We start from the raw sequence: 19638 nt of genomic DNA on the forward strand, positions 1-19638 counted from the left end.
ATTTCTGGTCATAAAAAAAATCTCAAATTACTCTTAGGGTCTATAAGAATGCTCTAGATTAAGGTAACAACACTGGGTGTTAGTGTAGATCTATCTGAATCTGTCTCTACATTTATCGATCTTTGTATCTTCCTATTTCTCTCTGTAGGACTTTGTTTTAATGTCTGATTCCTCTGCCTTCCTCTCTTTTTACTAGAATATTTTTTATTAAAAATGAGGTATGTTTAATGTAAAAAAATTTTGTTTTTTTAAGATTTTTATTTACTTATTTGACAGGCAGATCACAAGTAGTCAGAGAGGCAGGCAGAGAGAGAGGAGGAAGCAGGCTCCCCGCTGAGCAGAGAGCCCAATGTGGGGCTCTGGGATCATGACCCAAGCCAAAGGCAGAGGCCCAACCCACTGAGCCACCCAGGCGCCCCAATGTGAAAAAAAATTTAAAAGCCATGTAAGATGCTGCAGAGCTAATAAGTAAAAAGTGATTTTAAAGCTACTTTTGATTTATTATAGCTATGCCTTAAAACCAAAATCTGTATACATAGTTATGCAGTAAAATAACTTTAACTTCCTATATGGCCAAAAATATTTTTAAATAGTCTTCATAGTGGCGTATTCATGTGAAAAATTAGCCAAAACTGATAGTCTAGAATATTCTTTAAAAAATATTTCATTTACTTCATTTTCAATTCAATTTTACTGATTCTACAACTTAAAAATTCTATAAATATTAACTCTAAAGTTCCATAGTTCCTATATTGACTTCTGATTTCTGAACTGTGATTTATGATTGTTCGTAACTCTACTTGAAGGTTACCTTTTAATAGCCATATGTATCTTACAATAAGAAGACCTAATATATACAACCTTAAAACTGTGGATCAATGGTAAGGAAAAAAGTTAATAGAAGTTGAGGAGGAAAATAATTTATGAATAAAAATGCATATGAATTTTCTTTTTCAGAATGGATATAAAAATCGTGAAGGAGAAACTGCTACTCCACAAGAATAGTGTCCACATTTTCTTGTGGGAGCTCTGACTCTAAGGCACAAGATGAATCTAACTGTTCTTGTGACAAGCGAGAACTTTTCAGGGGGACATCAGACCAGCTGTCACAATATGGCTGAAACCTCTGGGCCAACGCATTGCCAAACCTTTGGCATCGGTTATATCTGTACGATTTACCTTTGTGCGTATACATGTGTTCTAGCAATTGGCTTTTTCGGAGAAATTTATGACCACAAATGGAACAGCTGATTTTTCTTTTCCTTGAAAAAGAAAAATTACAGTTTAATTCTACTGGCTCTGTGTCTTTGGAGATCAAAGACACTTGACTGATCTGCAGGGGCTCTGTGGCCCCCTGGTTTGAGTGGTCAGGCTCCTGCTCGTTCTCCTTGACAATGAAGGAGCTGAGCCTGCGGCATTCAAGAGCCTCACTATTTTCATTAAGTGGATGCACTTCACCAAGGTCATTGCTTTCCAGAATGGAAGCAGGGACACCAAACGGGAGGGATCCAGACACATGGGTATGGAGATGTTGCCTTAGGTTACCTCGGGAATCAAAACGTTCCCCACAGTAATGGCATAAGTGTACTTTGATACTGCTTTCGGTGAAAGTGGGACCTGTCCCCTCTGATGAGGGTGAGGCGTGGCTCTGGGAGATCACAGATTCTGGGTCACATCTCTCCTGCTTGATGGACACTGGGGGCTTCTGATGCTCCTCCAAGGCCTGGGCGGCAGGATGGGCCCTCTGCTGCTCTGCAGTGCCATCATCCAGCCCAATAGCGAGAGAGAGCTGCAACTGGGGGTGGTCACCCTGGACAGCAGATCTGTTGCCACCGTTGTTGGAAGGAGCTTCTTTGACCTCCAGCCCTGGTTTGACAGCTGTTTTTTGGGTCGTTGAGATCTGAATGCCATACAAATTTGAGGACTGCACAGTCTCTGGTGAGAACACTTGATTCATTTCTGTTGCAATGTGAGAAAGGTAGTCGGCGTGAAGAAATCGAATCCCTTCCTCCAAACGACCGTGATCCACAATCTGTTTTGGCCCTTTCCCCGTGTACATAATGTGCAACAAATAGCTGAATATGTCGGGTTGGATGTCAGTTGGTTGTATTTTTATGCATTCACTGTTAAAAACAAAAAACAGACCCACACAAGATAAAATGACCAGTTGGCCTTTTAGTTAGCAGCATACAGCCATAGGCTAATGCAATTTCTTCCTAAGAAGCTCAGACTTAGCAATCTGCCTTAATGAAATATAGCAACAGATAATTAGACATTCACAGCACACCAGCTTTATGGCCCAGCAACAAGTCTTCATGTATTCGACCTACTGGCAAAAGTTAAGAAATACACACAGATATTCTGATTAATTCAACATTCAGTGACTCCTAAGTGGTATGCACTATAGTAGGTGCCAGGGAGGAGAAACCTGATGAAGAAAACAGAAACCTTCCTCTTAAGGAACCTAACAGTCTTTTGCGTACACAACCGAAAGAACTGAAAACACAGACCCAACAGACACCTGGACACCAATGTTCATCACAGCATTATTCACATTAGCCAAAAGGTGGAAACAACCCCAAGCATCCATCAATAGACGAATGGATAAGCGAATTGTGGCATATACATACAGTGGCAAATTATTCAGCCAAAGAAAGGAATGATGTGCTGAATGATGTTACCGTATGGGTGATCTGGAAAACATTTGGTAAGTGAAATAAGCCAGACACAAAAGGACAAATTTTGTATGATGCCACTTATAAAAAATATCTGGGATAGGCAAATTCAGAGAGACAGAAAGTAGATTAGAGTTTACCAGGAGCTTGGGGTGAGGTGGGGAGATGGGGAGTTATTGCTTAATGGGTACAGAGTTGATGTTTAGGGTGATGCAAAGTTTTGGAAATGTCAAGTGGTGATGTTGCACAACACTGTGAATGTACCTAATGCCAGTGAACTGTATAATTAAAATGGTTAAAATGGCAAATTTTATGTTGTCTATATTTCACCAAAATAAAAAATATTTAAAATGTTAAAAATCCATTAAAATTGGTAATATTTGGAACTTAAATTACACTAACCTTATTTTGGCTTCTAAACTATAGTAATGTATCTACTCTTTAAATCGCAACTGAATATAGGTATAACTGAAAAACTTCAAAATAACCCAAGCTCAATTTTTAAACATGAATTTACAATTCAGATAATAGAAATAACAGCATAACAAGAAATCAGGAAACACTCTGCAAAATTAGGATAAAGAGAACCTGAGGGGAGTGTTGGAGGAACAACAGCCCCGTCAACGGACTTATTTTCCCTGAAGCCAATGTTCCTGTCTGCTTCAGAATGCACAGGGTGTCTGTCACATGCTGGCAAGCCATTTCTTTAGTCCCCATATCTCAGGATTCCCTCTCCGGTTTCACTCTTAGCTCTCACCCACCCACTTCCAGGGTCTATGGGAGGGGTTTTATTTATCAGCACAGAGCTGTTAACTGAGGATTTTTAGTTGTTCAACAGAGATAACACAGAGCCAGGCCTGACACCTTTGTATCTCTTGGATTAATTTAGCATGGTGCCTGGCACACGAACAGGTTTTTGGGAGCTGAACCAACTCCTAGCTCTTAGACAAGACTGAGGTGAAGGCACTGTTTCTAATCCAGTTTCTACACTGACACTTCCCATAACGTATCTCCCACTCTAACCTTCTCCCCACTTTGTGCCATGCATTCCAACCATTCTGGTCTACTCTGTTTCCTGAATGTACTAGCCCAGTTCATGTCTGCCTATGTTTTCATACACTTTTTCCCTCTGCCTGCAATGCACCTTCTTGAATTCCTTTACAGTATCTGAAAAAAATTCCTCCTGATCCTTCAAGATCCAGGGCTTCTGTAAAGCCTATTCCTACTTCCTACCTCCTCAAATAGGGCTACTGACACTCCACTCTACCTTATACAACACTTTTATTATAGACGTATCACATTAATTATTGATAACGGTAGCTGACAGTGCAAAGCTCTGTTTTAAGCATTTTAATATTATTAATCCATTTAATCTCAACACCATTGGGTAAGTATACATACTATGCCAGTGTTTGACAGAGAAGGAAACTGAGACACAGGCAGATCAGTTACATCGCAATTGTCTTCTTTACATGTGTTCTCTATTGAATGAACTCCTTGAGGACAGTGAGCATCCTAGCCTGTTGCTGGGGTCTAACATAGCGCTGACATGTAAGTACCCAACAAATATTTAAAAATATGAAGGGAAATGAAACTGTGTAATTGAGGCTAGACTTCTTTAAGTTTTTCATGAAAGGTCTTTTAAAAAAAAAGAAAAAACAGAACAGAGAATTCTATCACCTTCAACCTAGGAAGGATTAAAGCTATTCTCTAAGAGCTCAGAATCTGAATATGACGTCCCTGCCCACTCCCTACATACCTGTCATGCTGGGATAACCCACATTCAAAAAATCAAAACACTTTCTGAAAAAAGTATTTGAAACAAGTGTCTTTTGAACTGTGATATGGAATATAAGGTGTGTAGAATTATGACATTACACCCTTGCTATGAAAGTATTATAGAAAAGATATCAGCAATGTAATGAGTCAGAACATAGATCTAAGCACAGATCTGCATTTGAGGATCACTTATTAGCTGTATAATCCTGGATGGGCCAATTCCTTGACCCAGGCTCAGTTTCCTTTTCTCTAAAATAGTATGGATAATAGTAGAATGTACATTAGGTAAATACTTAGTGCTTGGGTACGGGATAAGCCTTCAATTAATTTTAACTATACTATTGTTTTCATTTTTACCTTCCACCATGCATCCTACATACTGAGATGAATTACTGGATGTGCAAAAAAAATACATATTTTTTTCTTAAGGTGACCCCATAATAAAGAATCCCCCAAATGATGTTATAATAAGGCTTAGCTATATCACATTAAAAACTCCTCAGATTTACAAAACCATATCCTTACCTTGTTTGGTGAATAAATATCATCTTGAAATAGTTAGAAAAAGCAGCAAGCACTGCTCTGTGGGCTTTGAAGTATACATCTCCAATGGCAACTGTGCAATCACACAGAAAACCAAATTCTCGCTGCATGTTCAGCTGCTGTAGAAGGACAAGGCTATGGCTAGCTGTGTCCATTGTGGCTCTGAGAAAAAGGACAATTTTTTTTTTTAAACAAAATTAGCTACAGTTCACACAAACCTACAGAGTACAAAGAGGCCTAAATTTAAATGAGATTATTCAATAGTTTTTAATACTGTTAATTTCACCCCAAACCTAGCTAACATTAAACCCCCCATTATAAAAATATCAATTCTGCTAAAACTGTAACATATGGTCTTTTTCATCTGGTAAGAAGATAGCTTGGTATGAGTGACACAGAAGCAAAAGGAAGGCCTGTCCTTTTTTTTTTTTTTTTTAAATCAATGTGACCATGTTTCTAGCCCTGTTTCCTCACGAGAAAATGGGAATGAGATACGGACCCCTTCCTTAGAGCTATATGAGTGAAGTTACGTGAAAAGCACCTTGTAATGGAAACTGCTACTCAAATGTTAGCTCTAACTGTTCATATCAGACCACTGCCCTGGCTGGGCTACAGCAGTCATTGCTCCATAGGGATCCTTTGTGTGCTTGGGCTACATGGGCCTCCTAACTATCTTACAATATGTTTGGGAAACGTATCAGTCACAATATGTGCAGGAGCCCTTAAAACAGATTATCAAGCCACATCCCCTGATTTACATATGAGGCCCAGGGACCCAATGGAAAGAGCCTAAACCCTGATATTAAGTGGATTCAGACACATACAAGCATGGAGGCTCCCGAAGAAACAAGAGAGAGTGGGACCACTGGTGTTGGGGAAAATCACATATGAGCTAAAACATGCAGAAGAATTCTGGAAGAGAAGTCTAGTGTGAGCAGCAAGGGCATTCAAGAGTGCCAAGAGTTCCAGGCAGATGGGAGGCTCTGCTTCAACCCCAACTGTGCGGACAGCCCTGGTGCCTTAAGGAGAAGGCAGCTGTGGTATAAAGGGCATCACTGGCCAGCTGCGAGATCCTTCTCTAAAAGAGCAGCTTCTGAAAAAAGAGAATGAGGTTTTCTCACTAGCCAGAGACCGAAGTCTAAAGAGGTCAGTGATGAGACTGTGGGGTTGCCTGTCTGGAGATTGGCCACAGCTTGGGCAGCAGACAGCTGAGTGATCAGTAATATAATAAAACCAGCTAACACTTATAGTGCCTCCTGTGTATCAGGCACTTTTCACTATAGTTCTCAATATCACTATACAAGAAAGGGATAGTCAATGCATCTACCTATGAAGAAACTGAATCAGTACAAAGAATTAATTTATTCAAGTCACACTGCCAGTAAGTGGCAGAGCAGGGGATTCAAACCTGGACACTGGGCTCCAGAACCCAAATGTCCTCCCTTTCCACCTCCCGGAGAGAACACGATCCACAAACTGGAGATGCCTAGCGAATGGTCAGGTTCTACATCAAGATACCTCGAAGCCGCAAGAATGTCTGGAAAGAGGAATTAGGGAGAAACCCAGATTTCCTGCTGCTTAATTTGCTTACACAAATTTAATACAGAAACACATACTTATTAATGAATAAAGTCTAGGCTATAACTGATAAACAAAAAAGTAATTAGTATTGATATAAGGCTAAATCTATGTTTATTAAAACTATATATTTAATGTACTGAAATGAAATAATCTCTAAGATATATTAAGTAAAAAATGCAAAGCATAAAATCATACAGAGAAGACTACTATTTATGCAAAAGAGGGTAGAGTGGTTATTTTATTTTTAAAAGATTTTATTTATTTATTTATTTGACAGTAAGAGAGACAGCAGAAGAGGGAACACAAGCAGGGGGAGTGGGAGAGGGAGAAGCAGGCTTCCCATCAAGAAGGGAGCCTGATGTGGGGCTGGATCCCAGGACCCTGGGATCACAACCTGAGCTGAAGGCAGATACCCAACAACTAAGATACCCAGGTGCCCCTGGAGTGGTTATTTTAGGTGGCAGAGAAATTTATACAGAAATATAGTCTTCTTTATGTACATATTTTGGAAAGGTTCAAAGAAATGAGTAAAATGTTTACTTCTGGGAGGGAAACAAGGGAGCAGGGTGGGGGAATTGTACTGTTTAAATTTAAATCCTTTTTTTTTTTTTCTTTTTGAGAGAGAGAAAGAGTACAAGTGAGCTGGGGGTTGGGGAGCAGAAGAGGGAGTGGATCTTAAGCAGACTCCATGCTGAGCATGGCACCTGATGTGGGGCTCCACCTCACAACCCTGAGATCATGACCTGAGCTGAAATCAGGAGTCGGACACTTAACCCACTGAGCCACCCAGGCACCTCAAACTTAAATATTTTTATTGAAGTTTAACATCACAAGTACATTCCAACATGTATTCCTTTTCCCCTCATTTTTAAAAATTAGGAGTTATTTCAGATAGACAAATAGGTACAGTGCCAAGGAGACAAACACACAGCCAGCCAGCCATCTCTCCCTCATTTTAACTACCCATTACCTTGCCTCCAAAGGTAATCACCATCCAGACTTTGGGGTTTATGACTGTCTTGTAACATCATCATGTTCTTACTGCATCTTACGTATCCCTTAAGGAGGTATGGTATTATTTTTCATGTGTTAAAATTTTATATAAATAATACTTTAGGAATCCTGAAACTTGCTTTTAATTCTATTCATACATTACTTTTTAAAATTCTACTTGCTCAAACATTAATCTTCTCCCAAACCTCCCCAATTAAAAAATAAATAAAAACAAAGCCCTTATTTCTTACCATCTCATTTTAAAAGCCTTTAGGCAATGATGAAATAAGAGGGAACAAAATACCAGAATCTACAGAGACCTGAACATAAACGAAACTCCAAATTGTAAGTATTGTTCCAAAAGGCCATTTAACTAAAAGTCACTGTTTATTTCTATTTGCTGCATTACCTGGATTCTAAAACATCACCAACTTATTATAGAGAGATTTAAAAACCAAAATAAAACTGTATGCTAGAGATTTCACCATGTGAAAAACATGTGTCTTAGATTCAATGAAATGGTTCAAACTGAAGTAGTTTAAACCAGCCTTACGAACTGTTTAAGAAAAAAAACCCCTCAGATCATAAACATTTTCACCAGGTCTATCTATACACACACACACACACACACACACGTGTGTGTGCATTAGTATAATGAACTATTGAACCACATAGAAATGAGACAGGGCACACTAAAAAGCCACATATACAAAAATCTTGTGGTTAATGGTCTATGAGTAACAGTTAAATTCTTCACTTACTGAACACATTTTTTGAAGAGAAATTTAATAAAGAAAAATTATTTGAAAGCATGCATTATACAAAGCATAGGGACAGAAGAAAAATACTTACATGCTGCAACTAAGAAGAGACTGCAGGCTAATATGCACCCCAATGTTTATAGCAGCAATGTCCGCAATTACCAAAACACAGGAAGAGAATAAAATCTTGCTATTTGCAATGACGTGGTTGGAGCTAGAGAGTATTATGCTAAGCGAAATAAGTCAATCAGAGAAAGACAAATACTATATGATCTCATTCATATGCGGAATCTAAGAAACAAAACAATGGACACAGGGGCAGGGAAGGAAAAATAAAATAAGAGGGAAATAGAGACGGAGGCAAACCAAAAGAGGTTCTTAACTATGGGGGAAAAACAGGGTTGCTGGGGGTGGGTGGGGTAACAGGGTAATGGACATTAAGGAGGGTGTTTGAGGGCGCCTGGGTGGCTCAGTGGGTTAAGCCGCTGCCTTCAGCTCAGGCAACCCAGTGAAAAATAAGGCATTTGAACTGAATTTAGATGAAGAGGCAGAAGGTGAACATAGCATTCCAGGCAGAAAAAAAGAGAATGAATAAAATTACAGGGAGGAGTGTGAATATATAGGTAACTGAAGAATTCAGTTTGGCACAGAAAAAACAAAAGTGAATAACAAGAGATGTGGTACCGAATGTAAAACTGAAAGGTACTCCAGTTGTGTTTGTAACAAATGGTGTAAAGACGTTTTTGCAGGAGGGAGAACAGCATAGTAGTTACAGCTTGGACTCTGGAATTAAACAGCTTGGAATAAAATTCCAATTCTGTCATTTAGCTGTATGATCTCAAGAAGATGCTTAATTCTCTGGTCCTTGGTTTTACTTACAAAATATGGATAACTACAGTATCTACCTCACAGGCTGTTACATGGATTTAATAAGAAAATGCATATAAGCACATAGAAATAGTGAGGCAGGCCCACAATAAGTGTTCAGTAAATACCAATTATCACCATCATCATCATCATCATCATCAGGCCTGTGACTCAGGGTTGCTCTAGTAGCAACACATAAAAAAAGATTAGCAAGGGAAAGGTATGGAGAAATAAAGACCCGCAAGAAGTCCACTACAATATCCAAGGGACAGTAGTGGAAATGAAGGAATACAAGAGATACACCAGACATAGAACTGACATGGTTTGGCAGCCAGACTGGATGTGGTCAGCCACAGAGGAGATAAAGTCAAAGTCAAGTCTCAGAATTCTAGCTTGGGTTACTGGAAGAATTCATTCATCCCTTCAGGTCTTATTTGCAGAGTAACTGTCATGTGGTAGGTATCAATATAAGAGCAATGTTCCAGAATGCCAGCAAAGAGGCATAGACATAAAAGAAAAAATTCATTTTGGACACAGTGAGTTCAAGGTGTTCACGCCAGCGCATCCGAGTAGAAATGTTTAGTGATCAATGGAGACACTATGCAGGGCTAGACAGGGAGAGGAGGTCTTCTGTAATTACATAGCTGAAGCCACCAGGAGTGGATGGGACTATTGAGTGAAATAAAAGGGGGGAAACAAGCTACAAATGAATCATCAAACAACACAGAAAAGACACAAGAGGAGTAATAAGGAAACTTATCAACACTGAGTGGGGGGATGGGTGGGGGGAGGTAAAGGAAAGGCAAGAACCTGGGTGGGGAGTGGTCCACCTCTGGTGGAAAGTACTGCAGAGAAACATGCAGATGAGGCCTATTATAAATACTCCAAGTGTGGTGACTAAGAGATTTCTGGTGACCTCTGACAATAGTCTGGGAAAGCATCAAAAGCAAAATATCTGGGGCGCCTGGGTGGCTCAGTGGGTTGAGCCGCTGCCTTCGGCTCGGGTCATGATCTCAGGGTCCTGGGATCGAGTCCCACGTCGGGCTCTATGCTCAGCAGGGAGCCTGCTTCCCTTCCTCTCTCTCTGCCTGCCTCTCTGCCTACTTGTGATCTCTCTCTCTGTCAAATAAATAAATAAATCTTAAAAAAAAAAAAAAAAGCAAAATATCTCACTGCAAGGGAATGTTAGACGGCAGAGGCCATAAAGGGCAGGTACAGATAGGATAGGATGCTGACGATAGGGAGCTTCCGCTCAGAGAAAGACTTTCAGGCTGAAGAGGGGTGGCACCTCCGGAAGCCAGAAGGAACAAGCACAATGTAGCAGTCAGCCATAGAGAAGAGAGAGGTTTACTTCTGACAGTGGCAAGGAGACAGCTGAGGTCAGAAGAGAATGTGAGAGTACTCTGTCCATGGCTTTGATTCATACACTATGAAGGCGGTCCACATGCTGAGGGAAGAGCTGAGTTTAGACCTTGAAAGAAACCTAGAGTAAAAATCCCTGCTGCTAATGTATAGTGATGAAGTTAAAAGATTTTATTTATTTATTTGAGAGAGAGAGAGAGAGCACAAGCAGGGGAGCAATAGGTAGACGGAGAAGCAGACTCCCAACAGAGTGGGGAGCCTGATAGGGAACTTGATCCCAGGACTCCGGGATCATGACCTGAGCCGAAGGCAGAAGGTTAACTGACTGAGCCACCCAGGTGGCTCCCTATAGGCATCCCTACAGTGATGAAGTTTATATAGAACTTTCACATCAATAATTTTTCTGTTTCAGGGGTGCCTGAGCAGCTCAGTCAGTTCAGCATCTGGCCCTTTGTTTCTGTTCAGATTGTGATCTCAGTGTCACAGGATCAAGCCCCATGTCGGGCTCCACACTCCTTGCAGAGTCTGCTTGGGATTCTCTCTCTAAAATAGATAGATGAAATCTTTTTTAAAAAATTAAGGCATAAGGGGATTAAAATATTTTTTTTCAGGTGAGATACTTCCTATTAAGCTGTAAGTTCACTGTCATTTTTGTTAAACTCATTCAGTGAATTTTTGTTATATTTCTAGTCTAAAATTTTTATCTCATTCCTTTTTAGTTTCTATTTCTCTGCTGAGATTTCCTATTTGTTGACACATTACCACTTTATTTTGCTTTACAATCTTAAGCAGAGTTGTAATAGCTGCTTTAAATCTCTGCCAAACCCAACTTCTGGGTCATTTTGGAGTTAATCTCCATTAATTAGGGTAATAGTTTCCTGTTTCATTTTGGACAATATCCTAGACATTGTGATTACTGTGGTAAAAACTCTAGATTCTGTAATATTCTTCCAAAAAGTACTGATGGTTTTGCTTTGTTGTTACAATTAACTTGGCTGGACTTAAACTTCAAACCCTGTCTCTCTTTTGGTTTAGTTTTTTACTTGTTGGTGTGCTGTATGAAAGTTCAACATATGTATAAGTTTAGGGGTTGGCAAGAGATTCAATATGTGGGGGTTCCCCCAGCATCCTTTCTAGGATTTTCCTTTTCTTTCCAGCTGTGTGGTCACTCTGAACTCTGTCCTCTTTTCTTCAAGCAAGTAAGATTACAGATTATTAACCTAAGTTTGGCCAGCTCCTCCTGTCACCAACTGGAGACTTCTCTCAGGAAAAAGCCATAAAAATCATCCACTGCTCTTCCCTTCTTCCAAGTATAGACTTCATTCCAGTTTCTGTCTGATTTCTGTCACTTTCAACTGCCATCCCTTGTTTCTAAAGCTTTTTTTCAAGTTTATAGAGTTGACCCTCGAACCACATCAGTTTGAACTGCATGGGCCCGCTTATAAGCAGATTTTTTTGGGATAAACACAGTATAGTACTATACATGTATTTTCTCTTCCTTATGATTTCCTTTCCCTTTCTTTTTTTTTTTTTTTTAAGTAAGCTCTAGGTGCAACATGGGGTTTGAACTTACCACCTGGAGATCAAGAGCCGCACACTCTACAGAGCCAGCCAGGTGCCCCTTATGATTTTCTTAATAACATTTTCTTTTTTCTAGCTTATTTTATTATAAGAATACAGTATATAATGCATGTAACATATGAATTACGTTAATTGACTGTTTATGCTATCAGTAAGGCTTCCAGTCAATAGTAGGCTGTTAGTAGTTAAACTTGGGAGGCTGGGGGTAGGTGTCAAGTTAAATGCAGATATTTGACTGTGCAGGGAGGCTGGTGGCCCTAATCCCCACGCTGTTCAAGGGTCAAATGTAGTTTCTAGTTCAGAACTGTCCCAACAGGAACTAGTCAGCCATTATTATTACCCTTCACCACTTCTAAGAAGTTCTGGCCTCAAGATCCACTTACACTCTTAAGAGCAGCATTAGGGACTGCAAAGAGCTGTTGCTTATGTGGGTTGTATTTATCAATATTTACCATATAAAAAGTGAGACATTTTAAAATGTTTAATTCATTTTAAATAATAATAAACCCATTATATTTTAACATTTTTTTCTAAAAAATAACCACATATATTTTTTAAGTGGGAAGAGTAGCACTGTTTTCTATTTTACAGTACTCTTTAATACCACGCTTCAAAAAATACAGCTGGGTTCTTTGTTTCTTTGTTCAATCTGTTGCCACAAGTTGTTTTAATTCAAGTATATTTAGAGATTTTGGCCTTTCAAAAGCAAGATCCTTGCAGATTCTGAAAAGGTTTCAGGAATCTCTGGGGGTCCTTAATCCACACTTTGAGAATCTCTGCCCTATGCTATCTTTTTTTAAATCCTATGAGGTAATAGAGCAGATATAATATTAGTTCCATTTTATGGCTGAGGAACCAAAGGCTCAGAGAAGGTGGGAGAGGTACGCAAAGTCGACAACTAGCCATAATGGTGCGGTAGTATTTCAAGTCTGACTTTTTTTTTTTTTTTTAAAGATCTTATTTATTTATTTGACAGACAGAGATCACAAGTAGGCAGAGAAGCTGGCAGAGAGAGAGGAGGAAGCAGGCTCCCCGCTAAGCAGAGAGCCCAATGCGGGGCTCGATCCCAGGACCCTGAGATCATGACCTGAGCTGAAGGCAGAGGCTTTAACCCACTGAGCCACCTAGGCGCCCCTTGAGTCTGACTTTTAACTCATCCCCTTTCTTCAAAATCCCCATCTGTAACTTTTAACCTACATACCGATGGCAGATTTTGCAAATACATTGAAGTGAATAAAGGGAAACTTTTTCCAAGTTTATAAAGTGAAACAAATTCAGATATGCTTAAAAGGGGAAAAAAAAAAAACTCACAACTTAGACACATAACAGGTTTGCTCAAACTTCTTTGTATAATAACAGACCTTTCACATTTTAAGGCAACACAATCAGATTTTATTTGTCAAAAGAGCCAATCCATCACAAAGTTATTAAAAATGTTTTAAGATTTTATTTATTTGAGAGAGAGAATGAGCATGAGAAGTGGGAGGGTCAGAGGGAGAAGAAGACTCCCTGCAGAGCACGGAGCCCAATGTGGGACTCGATCCTGGGACTCCAGGATCATGACCTTAGCTGAAGGCAGTCACTTAGCCAACTGAGCCACCTGGGCATCCCTTAAAAACATTTTCTAATACAACCTACTTGGCAAATTTATTAGCTAGGTTTTTCATGTAGCCTTTGCTCATCATTTCTTTGACCATAAATATTATTTTCTCTGGTATGTGGAATAGCTAAAGATTCCTATGCATACAGAAAGATCTCAGAAGTTTTATTTAAGAATTTTGAGTGGATAGGGGCGCCTGGGTGGCTCAGTGGGTTAAGCCGCTGCCTTCGGCTCAGGTCATGATCTCGGGGTCCTGGGATCGAGCCCCGCGTCGGGCTCTCTGCTCCGCGGGGAGCCTGCTTCCTCCTCTCTCTCTCTCTCTGCCTGCCTCTCTACCTACTTGTGATCTCTGTCTGTCAAATAAATAAATAAAATCTTTAAAAAAAAAAAAAAAGAATTTTGAGTGGAGAGGCATGTGGGTACCTGTACTGGTTAAACATCTGCCTTAGGCTCAGGTCATGATCCTGGGGTCTTGGGATGGAACTCCACTGTCAGGGCTCCCTGCTCACCGGGAAGCCTGCTTCTCCCTCTCCCCACTGCTCATGCTCTCATTCTCTCAAATAAATAAATAAAATCTTAAAAGAAAAGAATTTTGGGTGGAAATTTTAAGATGTGAGAAGAGATGCAAAAAATAATTTATCATTTTATTATAGAGACAAAAGCCAAAATGAAAGAGTGCTTCATCTTAAAATGCTGTACCTATTATCAAAGTGGTATTTATACTATAATAATAGAATTAGTATTAATATTTAAGAGAGACTACAAAACCTTGTTTACTAACTAAATTGTAGTAACTCTGGATTAGCTCAAACTAAGTAAACTACAACAGCTTTATACCAGTATCCATTTTTGTTTAATTCAAAGCTAACTTGAAATTTAACATCTTTTGATTTTTACTTATTAAAAAAAAATCTTTTGTATTAGTTAGACTGGACTCTCAGACCTATGGTAGCCAGACCATGTCCTGGAATACATAGCTTTTCATTCTCTCAGGCTGTAGAATCTTTAATAAAAATGGGACAAGAGGACTAAGACATCTGTTCCTGTAGAAAATAAACAGTCTTAGATATTTTCTCTGTGGTTCCTACCACTGTGACTTTATTATTAAATTATCATTAAGAGAAGGAGACAGAAAAGTTGGCAGAGGAATATGTGCAGCTTTTTTGAGATACTTACTCATGGCTATAAATACAAAGGTAAAAGCAGAAATATTCAAAGTGCCACATGATGACAGACTTTATACAATGATTTTAACTTTTTAATCATACTTTCACAGGATTATGGAGGTATAACATTTTATAACCCAGGGAAAGAATGTTTGCAGAGATCATTTTATCATGGACTAGTAGCTCTTATCACTGACTGTATTGTAAAACTTTCAATGCAGACTGATGCCTGTGTCCTACTCTAGACCAAGCTAAACAGAATTGCTGAGAGTGAGTCTCAATCCTTTTTTATTTTTAGTTTTTAATTTTTTTCAAAGATTTTATTTGTTTATTTATTTGACAGACAGAGATCACAAGTAGACAGAGAGGCAGGCAGAGAGAGAGAGGGAGAAGCAGGCTCCCCACTGAGCAGAGAGCCCAACGCGGGACTCAATCCCTGGACCCCAAGATCACAACCTGAGCTGAAGGCAGAGGGTTAACCCACTGAGCCACCCAGGCGCATCTCACATCCTTTTTAAAAAAGGATAGTGGTTCTAATACGACGCCTCAGTTAGGAACCACTGTGTTAGAAGGAAACCAAGGAAAATAAAGAGAATATGTCACACTGTAGAATTACAGAGAAAAAGAAGCAATTTTACAAGCTATGCTCAAAATGTGGGAATTGTACCAATTACATTAAATGAACAAAAATCAACAATTGTAATTCTAATTGTAAATTTAAACAAAAAATTATCCAGATTCTGAGAAATAAAAGTGCTCTCAAACTAGTTAATTGGACAGTGGGGGCAGAAGAGGAACATACCATTTTCAGACTTCTTCTAAAAAAGTATTAAAAAAAAAAAGGTATTTTCTCTCATACACCATTATGCCTATTTTCATAACATCTGAAGATGATATGGAAATCTCAAATCTGAGAATATTGAGATAAAATGTGCAGTAATTCTAAGCATCTGCTTACGAAAATCACTGAAAACATTAGAGAAGAGGGTAAGAAGCAGACGTGGTAGATGACACAGGAAGAGCAGTTATGCTCTAGAAACCTTTAACGGAACAGGGAAACGTTAGTTTGGGGCCTGCCTGTTGCCAGACACAGCCAGCCTACTACATCTCTAACCATCTAACCAACATGTGGGATGCCTGATAAAGCCACAGCACCAGGCAAACAAGAGTGCTAACACTGGTTAGTGCAAATTGCTAGTGAACCTTAAAAAAATCAGAACCCTGTAAAGGAAAATAAATGATTCTTCTTAGTCCACTAAAAAAAAAAAAAAAAAAAAAAAAAGAGTGATGACTGCATTTCTGAAAGAAAAAACAAGGTACTCAAAGGACAGAAGGAAGCTGGATAACGACAACGCGAGTACAGACCTAGAATACAGTACAAACAAGACTAATTATAACTTCTGAATATAGGTGAACCAATACTTCCTTTGCCACGGAATGCTCCACAAACACGTTATCCAGATGGCTTAATGAAGCCTTTTGCTTCAAGTGCCTCGAGTTTTTCACAAGGAACAAAAAGTCAACGTATGATTGATATGTACAGGGAAGGAATAGTTTAGAGAATTTTCAGAAACAACTTACAATAATATAAACACTTTTTCTTCAGTTAAGATTAAAAAAAAGAAAGAAAAAAATTCCTGTGAACAAAGGGAAAGCAGATGTGTGAATAAATTCAATTACTAATCCTGAAACTGATGTTTGTTTCAAATACTTTCCTCTTCCTCTACTCTCCCCAAGCACGTTCAAGTAGTAATACCTTTCCCATCCTAGAGGGAGTAATACTGTTCTAGTTCAAATAGTTACCATTATAATGAGTAAATACTACATGCAAGGCCTTGTGCTAAGTGCTCTATGTACATTCTTTTAGTCCTCACCTTGGCTATGTGTTATTTTTATATCTATTTTACAGATGACATGGGCTTAGAACATACAACTAGGAGACAGTATAAAGTGGCGATCAAAAGCTAGGTCTAACTCCATAACCTGTGCTGTAACTATAAATTATAGTATTTTTCTTAGCATTCTTTTCTCAAAAGATGGAAGTTCCCATGCAATTTGGAATAAATAAGCAGAAAGGGGGCACAGGAAGTGGTGTAGAAGTACTTTATAATTTATCAAGATAAGAACACCTGCACTGTTTTTTTTTTTTAAGACAAGGAAAAAACCCTGCAATAATATAAATCCCCCCAACTCTGTTTTGGACTTATATTACAAAAAAAGGACAAGTTTTTTCTTTAACAAGATGGTCAAGCACCACCTACGGGCCATAGTAAATAAATCACTTTGGTTCAGTGGTGGGGAGGGCATTATGCAACACTTCCCAGCATTGCCCTTGCCAGGATATTTTACAGCCAAGACTCTTGGGCCCCTCCTCCCCAGCTAGACAGCCTGGCTCCTGCACATTCCCCTCAGGAGATAGGGTGGAAGCACACAGCTCCATTTTCTAAGGCAAAGAGGGCAGCTGAAAGTCCTGCTCAGCCTCTCTGGGCAACCACAGGCGCCAATAAATCAGCCACAGGCGATTCTCTCATCCCTTTCCCGGCTTGAAGTGGTAGCAAGATAAAATGCAAAAGAGCACTGACTGGACTTGGGAGATAAGTGATCTAGCCTTGAATTCTACGGCAAATGACAGCATCGCAGAAGCCAGGTAAATCTCTGTTTCCTTGTTTCTAACAAAGAGACAATACCACCTCCCTTTTTGTCAAGTACTCAGAATTCATCTATGAAAGTGGCTAGCCTCTGCAGGTGCTCAATAAACAGCCAACAACTGGAGCAGAATCCATCTCCACTACCTCCAAATAAGACATTCAGGGAAGGGCTGGGCAAAAAGGTAGAGCAAGTCATTTGAGGCCCCTCCCTGCTTTGTTACTGACCATCCCTTCCAGGTTCCACTCTTTCCTGATAACCTCCCAGCCATCAGAACTAATCTATTCCAAGTGCTATCCCCATATACTGCTCGCTCTTAAGGAACCGATTCCTGATACTGGATAGTTTACGCTTAATCGAAACATACCTAGATTGCTCAAGGAACTTGGATGCCTTAACCTAAGGAAGTAACCAGTGCTGCAAATGTTGATTATTCTTACAGAGAATAGGGCTGAATTTTGGAGAAGATGGGCTTTGAGCCCCCAAATACATCATAGGCAATCTATTCCACCTAAAGACAATGCCAACCCCATTACTTAAAATACCAGAGCCAACACACAACGGCCAAGCCTTGTTTCTCAATAATCTGAATCAAGCCAAGTATAATCACCTCTGGCAGACTGTCTCTACAGTGAGTGGGTTAAACTGGCACTGCGCTCCTGGTGTGGTAACCAAGGCCTCGAGCCCTGGAGTCCAGTTACTCAAAAGGGGTGTAGGGCTTCAGTCAAGCTACACGTTCGTTAGGCCCAGTGTCTTCATCTGTAAAACAGAGGGATGAACTGGATTTCCCTGTAAGGCCCCTTTCAGCTTTAAAATCTGTCATCCCAAAGTGTACTTTACACACTTGACAAAACGCTGCGCGAAACAACAGTTTTGTCAAAAAAAAGACAAAAAAAAAAAAAAAAAAAAACAAAAAAACCTTGAGTCTCAAGAGATTGAATGCGAAATGTAATTTCCTGGGGGGAAATGGGCGTTACTGAATGAAACACGGTAGCTGCTGTCAAATTCCAAGTACAGCTCTAAGTGCTGTCAAAGTAGCTTGGTTTCTCCAAATAACGAGAGCTAGGGAAGCAGTGAACGATCCGGCAAACTTTAAAAAAGAAAAACTGGATTTACTCAGAGTGAGATTAACATAATCTGAAAAAAAGGAAAGAAATGAATTATGGAGGAGGAGGAACTTCCTGCCCTAGAAACGGGGTAATCACAAACGGGGGTGGGGAAGGGAGAGGACAGTGGCCGCAGCGTCTCTCAGCTTGCACCAAGAGACCCGCCCACTTGCAAGAAGGGTTCGCGCGGCCGCCCGGGGAACGCCGCGGGCCCGTCGGGGGTTCCCGCGCGGGGTCAGGCCCCTGCAGCCGCCTTCTGCGGGCAGCGAGAGGCGGCTCTGGGCATTCTCCGCCCAGTGCTCACTCGCGGTTGCCATTTTCCTCCTGCGCCCTGATTGACATGTCAAGCGGACCAAAACACCCCTCGCCCCAGCTACTTGCATCTGTCCCGCGACCGGCGCAGCTGCAGGCCGCCGCCCCGGGCGGCTCGCGGCGGGAGGGACTGAGCCCGGAGCAGCCCACAGGGGCCGGGCCGCGTCGCTTACCCAGACGCCGCCGCGGCGGCCAGCCGGCTCCTCCGTGCGGGAGGGGCGGCTCCCGCGCCGCGCACGTCACGCGGCGGCGCCGGCTCACGCACCCTGCGGCCCGCTCTCGCGCGGCTTCCCGCGCCGGCCGCCCCGCGATGGGCCCACGTGACCGCGCGCCTGGTAGCGGGGGAACGAGGGGCGCGGGGGTTGAAGTGTGCGTGCGTGCGTACGTGCGCGCCCTCCCGCCTACTCTAGTGGCCAGGCGGGGGTCGGCCCGCGCTCGGGGTACCTCCGCCACGGTCCTCAGTCGTGACTCTGTAGGCGGAAGCGTGGAGACGAGCCTGAGCGTCACAGGCTCCCCACACACAACCGCGTGACCCGGGGACTTTCCCCAGGGCGTGCAAAAGCACAGCAGTGCCTCACTTCGGGGGTGGGGGTGGGGAAGGATGCGCCCGCGTGTTCGCGGGGAGAGGGGTGGGGGCGCGGGGCCAAGGAGGCTGAGCCGCTGGAG

General features: G+C 41.0%; 2 protein-coding genes across 5 annotated transcripts in view; one reads left to right on the forward strand and one right to left on the reverse strand.

Annotated features, from left to right (window-relative positions):
• Positions 1-904: 904 nt before the first annotated feature.
• On the reverse strand, positions 905-19566 carry ZBTB25 (zinc finger and BTB domain containing 25). 4 transcript variants are annotated; one of them, XM_045070388.1, is made up of 4 exons: positions 19146-19566; positions 18165-18313; positions 4980-5159; positions 905-2123 (listed from the first exon to the last, which is right to left on the reverse strand). In XM_045070388.1, the coding sequence occupies exons 3-4, from the start codon at positions 5150-5152 to the stop codon at positions 989-991; spliced, it is 1308 nt and encodes a 435-aa protein (XP_044926323.1). In that variant the 5' UTR covers positions 5153-5159; positions 18165-18313; positions 19146-19566; the 3' UTR covers positions 905-988. The 4 variants fall into 4 exon arrangements, with proteins under 4 accessions (XP_044926323.1, XP_044926319.1, XP_004738981.1 ...); XM_045070384.1 differs by lacking the exon at positions 18165-18313; XM_004738924.3 differs by lacking the exon at positions 19146-19566 and having other exon boundaries at positions 18165-19137.
• Positions 17359-19638, forward strand: part of ZBTB1 (zinc finger and BTB domain containing 1) — a 30675-nt gene continuing 28395 nt past the window's right edge. The window contains exon 1 of the mRNA XM_004738922.3: positions 17359-17555. The gene's annotated coding sequence lies outside the window, so the exon portion shown is untranslated. The remainder of the gene's footprint in view (positions 17556-19638) is intronic.

Source organism: Mustela putorius, unplaced genomic scaffold (genome assembly GCF_011764305.1).
Source record: "Mustela putorius furo isolate JIRA1106 unplaced genomic scaffold, ASM1176430v1.1 tig00000129_pilon_pilon_pilon, whole genome shotgun sequence".
Lineage (NCBI taxonomy): Eukaryota > Metazoa > Chordata > Mammalia > Carnivora > Mustelidae > Mustela > Mustela putorius.

Bases quoted from the DNA above. Each gene is read 5' to 3' on its own strand.
- ZBTB25 (XM_045070384.1), bottom strand. From the start codon at position 5,152: ATGGACACAGCTAGCCATAGCCTTGTCCTTCTACAGCAGCTGAACATG. The intron at 2,124-4,979 runs GTAAGGATATGG...TGTTTTTAACAG, and splicing joins ATATTTATTCACCAAACAAG to TGAATGCATAAAAATACAAC.